Source organism: Ursus arctos, unplaced genomic scaffold (genome assembly GCF_023065955.2).
Source record: "Ursus arctos isolate Adak ecotype North America unplaced genomic scaffold, UrsArc2.0 scaffold_3, whole genome shotgun sequence".
In the NCBI taxonomy this organism is placed as follows: domain Eukaryota; kingdom Metazoa; phylum Chordata; class Mammalia; order Carnivora; family Ursidae; genus Ursus; species Ursus arctos.
In genome coordinates this window covers 90,236,092-90,248,652 of record NW_026622985.1, presented here as the reverse complement: position 1 = coordinate 90,248,652, position 12,561 = coordinate 90,236,092, and the positions used below count along the sequence as shown (strand labels likewise).

Here is a 12,561-nt window from a genome sequence, read left to right as displayed (position 1 = left end):
TTGTGTGACAGGGAGAAGTGCTCTCTCACCTGGAGCCATAAAGCTTATTTCAAAGAAACCAGCCTTCCGCATTTCTTCAGCCTAAGGCAGGGCTTCCCAGCTCCAGCACTATGGACATTTGGGGCCAGATAATTCTTTGTCATGGTGTCATGTCATAATTCTCTGTCCTGTGGTTTTGGGGATGCTTACCCATGTCTATCCCCTAGATGCCAGCAGTGCCAAATGTCTCTCGGTAGGCAAAGTTCCCCCATTTGATACTTGCTACTTTAAAGGGAAGGAGGAAAGCTACCATAACATTCCTCTACTTCGGTCCCTTATGTTCATTTTAACCATCATCTGCTTGTGTGAACGGTAGGGGTAGGTGGTCAGAAGGAAGCCCAGTGACTGATGCCACACTCCCTGGGGCGGACTCCGCTTCCTGGGCCTGCCTCAGGACTCCAAAGTCTACAGTATTTAATAAAAATTCCACCCCCACATCTCTGGCTTCTTCAGTTTTCTCACTGACAGCATGAGAAAATCTGATTATATGATCTCTAATGACATTCACTCTGCTATCTGATGAACACTGGACATTTCCTCCAATGATTATTCCACCTTCAGGTGAAACTTGACACATGTAAAACTGTCAAGTTATCTCCTTACCAAATTCTTTATTTCTCTCAATGGTATTTCCATTCTACCACACGTTATATAAATATCATGTGATTTTTTATCTCATGATTTCATTTCTCATACTTGATTTATCACAAGCTTGTTTATTTTCCTTTAAATAGTTTCTGACCAGGCTAGTCTAACAAATTCCTGTTTAAATACCTGTTAAGATACGACTGTAAGGTAAAAATCTCAAAGCAGCACAATTAAAATAAGAATAGACAACCCAAATGCCTTTGTAGGGGGGAATTTGCATCAACTGTATAGTCATTGATTATGATTGAGAAGCACTGTTTTAAAAACCCAACATATGTTCCACATTGTAAACAAAGAAAATGGCCACAAGTAGATAAAAACTTTGATTCACACACATTGCCTGTTCTCAAGCTTTGTAAAAATAGGTAACCAATAAAGTTAAGTCAGACAAGTCCCTTCTCTCCCCCTCTCCCAAATAAAGTCTACAAACTGCAGTGCCCAGAATGACAGAAAGGAGGGGAAATGGGGAGAAGACATTTCATAGAATGCTCAAGCACGTAGGCTTGCCTGAGACAGTCAGAGAGCTCTAGAAGGAGCTGTGAACTGCTGGTTTTGCACCTTACTTGGAGAAACTAAGAGTCAGTGCTTACTGAAGTAGAGCCACTCTATGAAGCACATCGACCCGTCCTGCCTCGAGGCACCTGCCCCTTCATAAAACAAGTGAGGCCTAAGGCCAAGCAGTAAGGGGTGCCTCTTGCCTCTGCTGGTCAGATGAGCACAAGTGGGACAGTGTGGGGATGGGAATTCACAGCTACCAAGGCAGCTATGATAGCAGTCATGATCCTCGAGAAATGGGAACCACCAAGATACAAGTCATACATTCTTCACCTATCCTTCGTTTGAGGCATTGCTGATTTCCAAGCTCCACTGCACAAACAGCAAAAATATTGTGCAAAAAGTGGTAGTATAAGCTAAGTTGGACTTCCTGTTTTCTCCCCTGCTTTCCATCTCTGCTTTTTTGTTCTATTTTCTGGGTGATTGCTATTATAATGTTTTTTAATTTTAAATTTCTGCATCATGCCTTTAATTTCCAAGGTTTTCTGAATATGCCTGTTTTATAGCATGCCTTCTTAAGGATATCTTTTTATCTCTCTGAGGATATTAATTTCCTCATTAAACTTTTAAGTAACATAAGTACTCAGCTCAGTACAATTTTACCAGTGAATGCACCCATTAAGCCACCAACTAGATCAAGAAGAATATTACCAGCCCCCCCAGAAGGCTCTCTCGTTCTCTCTCATAATAATCACCACACTGAAGGCAGAGACTATTCTGATTTCTATCACTTTTGCCTGTGTTTGAACTTACAGGCCATAAATGCTTTAACTCTCGTTTCTGGCTACTTGCACTCAATGTTATGTTTGTGATGTTCATCGTTTTTACTTGTGCAGCAATAGTTCAATGCTTACATTAATTTATAATTTTAGTTTTAAATATCGAATACAATCTATTAATCCACTTTACTGTTGATGGACTGTCAGTGGGACTGGGTGCTGATCGAACCTTTTTGGAAAGCAATCTGCTAATATCTGTCAAATTTTTATATCCCAGAAATTCTACTGATAAAAACTAATACAGAGATAAATGTAGAATGGTGTTTCCTGCAGCCTTGTACCATTACATATTAAAAAAAACAACAACAACAAAAAAACAGGCAAACCTAAATCCTAAATGCCCACCACAGAAGTGGTTTGCTAAATGATTCTACACAATGGAATATAATACAGTTGCTAAAAAAAAAAAAAAGAGGGGGGGGGAAGAGCTTCAAGTTCAAAGAGTTGAAGTTCAAAGTTCTTTGATGTGCAGATATTCAAGATATATTATTAAATGAATTAATCAAGGAGCCTAATAGTATGTACAGCAAGACACTATTTGTATAAATAAAAAAGAATACACATATGCTAATCTATACACAGATTTTTTTATCAGCAAAGGTATATAACAGACTGCTAACAGGGACTGAGAGATAGGGAACATGGTGAATTTTACTGTCCTTTCCATTTTCCAACGCTTGCCCTTCTGGATTTTTACTATAGTAGATATCTCTACTTTTCAAATTTATTTTTGGCACACTATAATTTCTTTCATGGTACCTTTCCTATCTTATATTCCCCCTGGTGTCTCCCATCCCTTAACCAGTACATCTGAATCTCAACTTCCTCTAAATTTTGACACCATGTTTAATATTTCACAGTATTCCTTATACTGAATAATAATTTGTTCCTTTTCACATGATCAGATGGTAAACTAGGTCTCATACTGTATGTATATCCTCCAGAACCAGAATCAGAATACTTTGTCTATAAAGGACCAGATAGTAAATATTTTAGGCTTTGCAGACCAGATGGTCTCTAGTGAAACTACTCCACTCTGCTGTTGTATTGTGAGCACAGATGTTAACAATAAGTAAACAAATGCTCATGACTGTGTTCCAATAAAACTTTATTTATAAAAACAGGTATGAATCAGACGTGGCTCTGGATGGTAGTTTGCCAACCTCTGCTCTTGTCCAAAAATAGGTACACATGAAGATTAATCAAGGAGACACTACTACTCCATTAATCCCAAGCATGGAATCTTCATTTTAATTTAACAGCAAAACTTTTTTTTCTAAATGGCTTGCTCCATCAAGTTGAGTCTTCCTAAGTGATTTTTTTTCTTTCCTTCCTCAACCAAAGCTCTTCTGTTTAAAAGCCATGTATAAAATCAGCAATTTCCAGGATACTGTTCTCTACTAGCCCTCACACTTCCCTTTCTTTGTATGTAGTGCATACAATTATATACAGAAGCATCAGAGTTCACGACATGCAGATATCAGTTCCAGGTTTGACAGAGAACTCTATGGAGAAACTGTGGCAGTATTCCAACGCCTGACACTCAGAAAGGTGGCCTGCACCTGGCTGGGCCAGGCTGGGACTAGAGTGAAATAAGTGAGGTGCCTACGGGGCACAGTTCAAGGCGGTGCTCGCTCTCAGGGTCAGGCAAATGCTGGCTCAGCCCTAGGAAGGAGTACCTCTTTAAACAGCACACCCAGGCACCTCACTTGCTGCACCCTAGTGCCGGCCCTGCACCAGGGGATCTCAGTGTTCACCATCACTCACTGGGAGTGAACGGAGCAGTCAACTTGCAAATTCAGCAGCAAGGCCAGGTAACTTAACAACAGTTGGCTGCCCCCTCCTGGAAAGCCCTGGTGGGGAAGCGCATAGCAGAGTCTTAATGCAGGGCCTCCAAAGGACAGATCCAGCCCAGGAAAAAAAAAAAAAAAAAAAAAAAGTGGGGGGAGGGTGGAAAGCCAGAGGTATAAGGGAAGGACTCAGGGTTCCCTAGGACAAAGAGGAGGAACAAGACTTCCATTGTCCTTGTCTGGTTTTTACTTAATCTCACCACAAACCCACTAAATAAAAGGTCCAGAGTATGCTCTGCCTCTGTCCTCCTGCTGTTCTCCTTCTCCTGTAATTTAAGTCCTTCCAACTTTTCTCCTCAGAAAAGTTGGAAGAGTAGGCTTAGTTCTAGGGAGAGGAAACACCTCCTTGGATTCTTCCTCAAGAATTAAAGCCTGACTTGTGTCCCTACAAGAGTACATGGCCCTGAGGTTGCTTTGACAGGCCCTGTTTTCCCAGCTGGGGTTCAGACTAGCCTAGAAATGTTCTAGACAGAGAATGATGTGTTCATCTTGCATTCCTAAATGTCGCTCTGGCACACAAGGGTTGGGTCTCATACCTCCGAGCGCACTTTATACACGGCCTAAGACCATGCTTACCTCAGGAGATTACGTTTAACAGCTCCTCCTGGAACATCTATGCTATAGAAGGAGATGTTTAATAAAAAGACAGAAAGGAAAGGCCCCTCTACATATGAACTTACAGTCTTGTGAGGGACGATATGAACAAAAACTACAGTTCACTGTACAATTTCAAGTGTTTACTAGTATTGCCGTTATACGCCACTGTGAAAGACAGAAGCCAACACATACAGAACACTCACAAAATACATTAGTTTATAACAATTCTGTGAGGGAATTGCTCTTATCCCACTTAGAGGTAAAGAAACTCAGGCTACAAGGTTAAAAGTGACTTGTCCAAGATCACACATCAGGTGAGTGACAGGCTCAGAACCAGACCAGTGGTGCGTCAGATGTGGAAGACTGCGCACACTACCATTTTCCCCAAGATGTATAAATCATCAGAAAAAACTTACCGTGTAGTAATCATACCAGCGGGCTCTAGGGAAATACGCAGTGACATTTCTGGCATTCTAAAATTAAACACAAACAAGGCTTGGGAGGTGGGCTCTTGTACCCAGGGCAGTGTAACCGATTTGCACAGTAAAAAGGTCAAAACAATAGTATTGGTTTTGAACCCACATGCTCATCTTTTTAGAGGCCAGCAATGTTGGGGAAACCTTCCAGCCCTCCCCTCTTGCCAAATGGGAGATTTGCGTACCCTAAATTAACAGTTTCCCTAAAGCCCTTTGGGATCAGACTTTGGAGAAAAAAATCATCCTTTGCTTCTAGACTCACCTCCTACCCTCTCTAAAGAGACAAACTCACGAGCTGGGTCTGGAGCAGAAGAAAATTTTGCAGATTTTATGGTGCCAGTACATCAGGGATTATGATTAGTGCAGTAAGCTTTGGGGAGGAAGCAAGTAGCTGGTACTTTAATCAGAATCCTATACATCAACAGAAAAAGTGAAGAAATGGCTTTTCCTGCCTGAGAACATCTTACAGAAGGCAGGGAAGGGCTAACCAGAAACAAGATTATTGGTACAAACAATTCCATAACATGTGTTTCTGACCCATACTCCTTATTTTAGTTAATAAAGAAATGATTCTATCTTAAAATATATCAGAAGGTTCTTTCCTTCTTGATTATCCTATGAATCAGAATCTGTTCTGCCGATTTTAAAGGTGAGGGAGCAGAGGACCAGAGCCCCTAAGTGATGGACGTCAGCTCAGAGGGAGAGGAAGAGACAGAAGTAGAGTAAAAGACCACATCTCAGGAAGCCCAGCAGACCAGGCCTCTTCTGCTACCTCTAATCACTGGGCTTCGTCACTCTAATTTTCTATTCATCAGAGGCCTCCATACTCACAGGCTCCAGGACGGCGCTGACCAGGAAGGCTGGGCCCAGCAGAAACTGACTGTCTATATCCCATGTCGCCTGGTCTGACACAAACCTGGAAAGAGAAACCAAGGTACCACAATCAGGACCCCAACAGGGCCTCAGACCCAGACCCTGAAGAAACTCCTCGAGTTCAAACCCAAGTCAGAAATCCAGCTGCACTCTACACCTTCCTTTAACTTTTTCTCTAGGTCTCCTTTCACCAGAGATATACTTCCTTTCTGTCTGTCATGTTCTTCAAACCCCAGAAATGGTCGGATTTAGACATGTTCTCACCTATACGTATCTCCATGTTTCTTAACCGTGGCACGTTTCAAATCCAAGAATGGCCTTCAGCCCTCAAATCTCCACCCCGCACATCTGGCCTTGTCTTGTGACCTGAGCTGCTACAAAAGATCAGCAGCTCTTCAAATACTCAATTTAGAAAGACAGTATTCCGGGCTGTATTGTAATCACTTTGAATTTTTTTTCATTCAGTAGTCTTTTATCGAGGACCTAGGGCATGACTGGCGCTGGGCTAAAAGGAATTATAATGTACAGTCTGTACCCAGAAACCTTATGGCAAAGGACAATCATGTCTTTAATTTAATCTGGAAGTACTTTGTTTTTGTTTTTGTTTTCCAAAAGCCATCACACAGAATGATATTACCCCTTCGTCATTGGGATCCCAGCTAGACACTCACTCGTGGAGAAGAGGCCGCACGACCGTGCTGCCCTCCGTGTGGGCCATGTGCATCAGGGTGTAGAGATAAGGCAACAGGGTGTATCTGGTCTGCAGCACACTTCTGGACATATTCACGAAGGCAGCATCCCAGGACACAGGGTCTTGCCTCTAAAGGAGAAGAGTGTTCAGAGCTCACCTCAGGGACCTGGGAACTTAAGGAAGTCACTGAATGCTTATTACAAATGAAGATCACACATCGCTAAACCAAAGTTGATTATAGATGAGCCTGAGAATATTCTTTTTTTTTTTTAAGATTTTATTTATTTATTTTGACAGAGAGAGACAGCCAGCGACAGAGGGAACACAAGCAGGGGGAGTGGGAGAGGAAGAAGCAGGCTCCCAGCGGAGGAGCCTGATGTGGGGCTCGATCCCAGGACTCTGGGGTCGCGCCATGAGCCGAAGGCAGACGCTTAACAACTGCGCGACCCAGGTGCCCCTGAGAATATTCTTAATATCTGAAAGAAGTCACTCAAGCTTTCCCAAGACAGCTGTTGAAATTTCTCCATTAAGACATTCTTTTTGGGATATATTTGGTACAACACAACCTAAACAAACAAAAGAATCTAAAGAACACTGAGGAACCTCGTTCACTGAAACATGAGGACCTTTCCATGTACCTGTTGGCCATGTGTATGTCTTCTTGGGAAAATGTCTATGTGGCTTGTCTACCCATTTTTAAATCAGATTGTTTGCGGGTTTTTGCTATTGCCTTATATATTTTGGATATTAACTACTTATCAGCTATATGGTTTGTAAATATTTTTCATAGGTTGCCTTTTCATTTTGCTAATTGTTTCTTTAGCCGTGCAGAAGCTTTTGAGTTTGATGTAGTCCTACTTATTTATTTTCACTTTTGTTGCTTGTGCTTCTGGTGTCATATCCAAAAAACTCATTTCAAGAACAATGTCAGTGGGCTTTTCCCCTACGTTTTCTTCTAGAATTTTTAAAGTTTCAAGTCCTACATTTAAATTATAGTCATTTTCAGTTAATTTTTGTGAGTGATATAAGATAGGGTTCCCATTTCATTCTTTGGCATATGCTTATCCAGTTTCCCAACAGCATTTATTGAAGAGACTGCCTTCTCTCCATTGAGGATTCTTGGCTTCCTTGTCAAATATTAGTTCATAGTATATGCAAATGTTTATTTCTGTGCTTTTGATTCTGTTCCACTGATCTATTTTTAGGCCAGTAACATACTATTTTGATGACTATAACTTTGTAATATAGTTTGAAATCTGGAAGCATGATACCTCCAGCTTTGTTCTTCTTTCTTAGGATTGCCTTAGTTATTTGGGGTCTTTTATAGTTCCATATGAATTTTAGGATTGTTTTTTCTATTTCTGTGAAAAATGCTGTTAGAATTTTGATAATGATTGCATTCAATCTATAAATTGTTTGGGGGTAGTATGGACATTGTAACAATATTTTTTTCTTATTATGTTCAGTTAGCCAACATATAGTACATCATTAGTTTTTGATGTAGTGCTCAATGATTCATTAGTTGCATATAATACTCATTAGTTGCATATAATACTCATCACATCACATGCCCTCCTTAATGCCCATCACCTGGTTACCCCATCCCCTCACCCCCCTCCCCTCTGCAACCCTCTGTTTGTTCCCCGGAGTCCAGAGTCTCTCATGGTTTGTCTTCCTCTCTGATTTCTTCCCATTCAGTTTTCCCTCCCTTCCCCTGTGGTCCTCTGCACAATTTCTTATGTTCCACATATGAGTGAAATCATATGATAATTATCTTTCTCTGCTTGACTTATTTCACTTAGCATAAGTCCCTCCAGTTCCATCCATGTCAATGCAAATGGTAGGTATTCATCCTTTCTGATGGCTGAGTAATATTCCATTGTATATATGAATTCTAATCCATGAACATGGAATATCTCTCCATTTGTTTATGTATTCTTCAATTTCTTTCATGTATGTCCTATAGTATTCCTTGCATAGATCTTTCACCTCCTTGGTTAAACTTATTACTAAGTATCTTATTGATTTTTGATGCTACTGTGAGTGGCATTGCTTTATTTCTTTTTCAGATATCTTCCTGTCAATGTATAGAGACACAACTTATTTCTGTATGTTGATTTTGTATTCTGCAACTTACTGAATTCATTGATTCATTCTCTTAGTTTTTTTATGATATCTTTCAGATTTTCTACATATAAGATCATATGAACTGTAAACAGAGACAATTATACTTCCTTTCTGATTTAAATGCCTTTCATTTCTTTTTCTTGCCTGACTGCTCTGCTAGGACTTCCAGTACTATGTTAAGCAGGAGTAGTGAGAGTGGGAACTTGTCTTATTCCCGATCTTAGGAAAAATGCTTTCAAGCTTCTACCTTTGAGCATGATATTAGCTGTGGGCTTGTCGCGTATGGCCTTTATAATGTTGAGGTACATTCCTTCTATGCCCAATTTGTTAAGAGTTTTCATCATGGAAGGAGGCTGTTTTGTCAATTTCTTTCTGCACCTATTGAGATGATAATATGATTTTTATCTTTCGTTCTATTAATGTAGTGTATCACACTTATTTATTTGTGTATGTTGAATCATCCTCACATCCCAAGTTAAATCCCACTTGATAATGGTGTATGATTTTTTTTCAGTGTGTTGAATTCAGTGTGCTAATATTTTGTTGCAAATTTCTGGATCTATTTTCATGAGGGATATTGATCTCTAGCTTTCTTGTAGGGTCCTTATTTGGCTTTAGTATCACGGAAATGCTGATCTTGTGAAATGAGTTTGGGAGTGCTCCTTCCTCTCCAATTTTTTAGAAGTGTTTGAGGAGGTCTTGGTGTTGATTCTTCTTTAAACTTTTGATGCAATTCCCCAGGGAAAACATCTGGTCGTGGGCTTTTCTTTGTTGGGGGATTTTTGGTTATTAGTTCAATCTCCTTATTCAGTATTTATATGCTTGGCTTTTCTGTTCTTCTTGTTACAGTCTTGGTAGGTTGTATGTTCCTAGGAATTTCTTCATTTCTTCTTGCCCTATTTGTTAGTATATAATTGTAGTCTCTTGTGATCCCTTGCATTTCTGTGGTATCGGTTCTAATGTCTTCCTTTTCCATTTATACTTTTCTTTATTTGAGCCTTCTCTTTTTTTTTCCTTAGCAAGTCTAACTAAAGGTTTGTAAATCTTGTTTATCTATTCAAAGAACCAGCTCTCGGTTTTGTTTATCTTTTCTGTTGTTTTCTGTTCTCTACGTCACTTATTTCTCCTCTGACCTTCATTATTTCCTTTCTTTTGCTACTCTGGGCTTACTTTGTTCTTCTTTTGCTAGTTCCTTGAGGTGTAAGGTTGGGTTGTTTATTTGAGATCTTTCTCTCTCTCTCTCTCTTTTTTTAATGCAGGTGTTTATCACTATAAACTTCCCCATAGAAATGCTTTCACTGCATCCCATAAGTTTTGGTATGTTGTGTTTCCATTTTTATCTGTTTCAAGATTTTTAAAAATTTTTCTTTCAATTTCATCTTTGACCCATTCGCTGTTTAACTTCCACCATATTTGTGAGTTTTATAGTTTTCCTCCTGTTATTGGTTTCCAGTTTCCAAAGAAGACCTACACATGGCCAAGAGCTACATAAAAAGATGCTAAACATCACTCATCATCAGGGAAATGCACATCAAAACCACAATGAGCTATCACCTCACATCTATTAGAGAGCAGAACGTGGTTATCAGAACGGTGGGGGATGGGAGAAATGGGAAAGCATCAGTCAAAGGGTACAAAGATGAATTCCAGTTATAAGATGAATATATTCTGATAATCGAATGCACAGCTTGGTGACTACAGTTAACAATACTATATTATATACTTGAAAGTTGCTAAAAGAGTAAATGCTAAATGTTCTCACCACAAAAAAAGAAATGGCAATTATGTGAGGTGATGGAGGTGCTAACTAGTCCTGCTGTGGTAATCATTTCACAATACATAAATGGATCAAATAAAAAAACAAGAAACAGGAGGGTTTGATGGTTTTGAAGATGTCATAGAGAATATAGACTGCATTAATTGTAGCTCAAATTTGGAGGTTGTATTCTAGTGACACAAAACTTTTGAGCTGTAAGCTAATATCCTACCCTGGTCCCAATGGTGTTGTGGTTCCTCGAAAAGGGGTAAAAGGCCCCCAGTTGCATCCAGCGAACACACATCTCATATTCAGCATCTTGAAAGAACCCACAAATATCTGCTCCTGTCTGAAATGAGGCAGAATAAAACAAGCTTGCTGGTGATTTCTGAAAGATGTCACTATCTGCTTGTGGATTAGAAGTGACCCCAAGACACTTACATAAGATATGCCAAAGAGGCTGAACTCCATCATGCCTGCAACGAGAACACAGCTGTGTTACAGGCAGCACTTGTGATCTGCCTCCTCCTCCCTCAAGAATCCTTTATTGAGGGTCCTAGCCCCTTCTCACCAGAAGAGGCCCCTGAGGATAAGCCCACACACCAATGATAGACTTCTTCAGCTGGTCCCACGCGGCCGTGTTATCACCCAGCCAGTGACCTGCCCAGCGGCCAGAAGAGGGGAACGTGGAGCGGGTAATGACAATTCCTCTCTGTCCCGTCACCTCCTGCACGGCTCTGGTTGGAGGGGAACAAGGAAGTGATTAGAGGCAGACCAGGGGAGGAAAGGCCACAGAGCTTCTCCTCCCAGAGTTTCGGAGCCTAAGGCATGGCAACAAAATGTCTCCTGCATTATTGGAGGAAATATGGAAATCTGCGCCATAACAAAGTCCCCACTGACTGACCCTACACGATGGAGATGATAGTAACAGTTATGCCTTTACATAGTGTTTCATGGTGTTTTACAATGAACTTTGTAATAAACCTGCTGGATCACCTAAAAATAATGAGTAATCACTAAGTCTTACCACTTATTTACTAAGTTTTTATATTTGGGGAGAAGGAAGGTGAATTTCTTTATAAGGCTTTCCTTAAGATAACTCTTATTATTCATTGAGCTCACAAAATGGGACAGCACTAATTCAGCAGAACATCAGTTGGCTCTCCAACAAGAATAGTTAAAAAAAAAAAAAAAGAAAAAGAAAACAGAAAAGAAAAGAAAAGAAAAGAAAAAGAAAACCTAACAGAGATGAGTCACTTTTGAAATAAAAGAAAAAGATAGCCAGTCCTCCACATTCCCTTCACCTGTTGTAATTAATTACAGCATCGGCTACACTGTCTGATCATTGCTTGTGTCTCTGTGTGTGTCTCCTCCACGAGGGCTAGCAGTCTCTCCCGGGAAGGACCGTGTCTTATTAAACCTGTCCTTCTAACTATGATTGTGGAGCCTGGCTCCATGCTCGTGTTTGCTTAATAAATATGAATTGTGACATAGTTGTAATTAAAATCTTAATCCTTAACCCTGAAGCAGAGTTCCTTCATCAGTCACTGGCTGTCCCTGAGGGTCACGTGGACCAGAGAAGGGAGAAGGTGACTCACTCGTAGGTGGGTCTGGTCTGGGACCATCCGTACAGGCTGTGAACGTCATAGTGCCGCACCCGCGAGCCATCTGGAAGGATCTGCTCACTCTCCATGCACAGGGTCTTGCTGCCCAGGCCCCTGTCCCTGGACTCCAAATCTGAGGAGAAAGATCTAGTGATATAAATGCCATGCCTGATCCTTTTACCCTTGACCTCTCTTTAAGGGATTCGACACTGGATCTTAAGACTAATTTGACCCATGCATGGGTCCCTCTCCTCCTCAGGGGCACAGGAACGTGCTAGGCTCTGAGCTGCAATGAAGCCCACAGGTGTTTTCAACATCAAGTTCCCTGCAGGGCTCTCCAGGAGAAAGCGGGGGCAAGGGAAAGAAAACACAACTGTCAAACATCTAACTACTTGACAGGATGTAGTCTAAACATTTTTCTTATAAATCATTTCATGTAATTCTTATCATAACTCTATCATTACCTCCCTTCACAATCTAAAAAAAAAATTAGAAACATCAAGTAATGTGTTGAAGGTCCCACAATTCACAGTAAGCATAATTTCTGGAGCCAAGATATGAACACA

At 40.5% G+C, this 12,561-nt stretch overlaps 1 protein-coding gene across 2 annotated transcripts in view; it reads right to left on the bottom strand.

The window, feature by feature from the left end:
* The window catches only part of MGAM (maltase-glucoamylase), a 257,231-nt gene that overhangs the window by 108,441 nt on the left and 136,229 nt on the right, over nucleotides 1–12,561 (bottom strand). For both annotated transcript variants that reach the window (XM_057304088.1, XM_044388790.3), the window contains 7 exons: nucleotides 11,990–12,128; nucleotides 10,995–11,128; nucleotides 10,833–10,867; nucleotides 10,624–10,740; nucleotides 6,489–6,637; nucleotides 5,776–5,860; nucleotides 4,885–4,941 (listed from right to left, as the gene is read on the bottom strand). In XM_057304088.1, coding sequence (XP_057160071.1) covers nucleotides 4,885–4,941; nucleotides 5,776–5,860; nucleotides 6,489–6,637; nucleotides 10,624–10,740; nucleotides 10,833–10,867; nucleotides 10,995–11,128; nucleotides 11,990–12,128 — 716 coding nt within the window. The remainder of the gene's footprint in view (nucleotides 1–4,884; nucleotides 4,942–5,775; nucleotides 5,861–6,488; nucleotides 6,638–10,623; nucleotides 10,741–10,832; nucleotides 10,868–10,994; nucleotides 11,129–11,989; nucleotides 12,129–12,561) is intronic.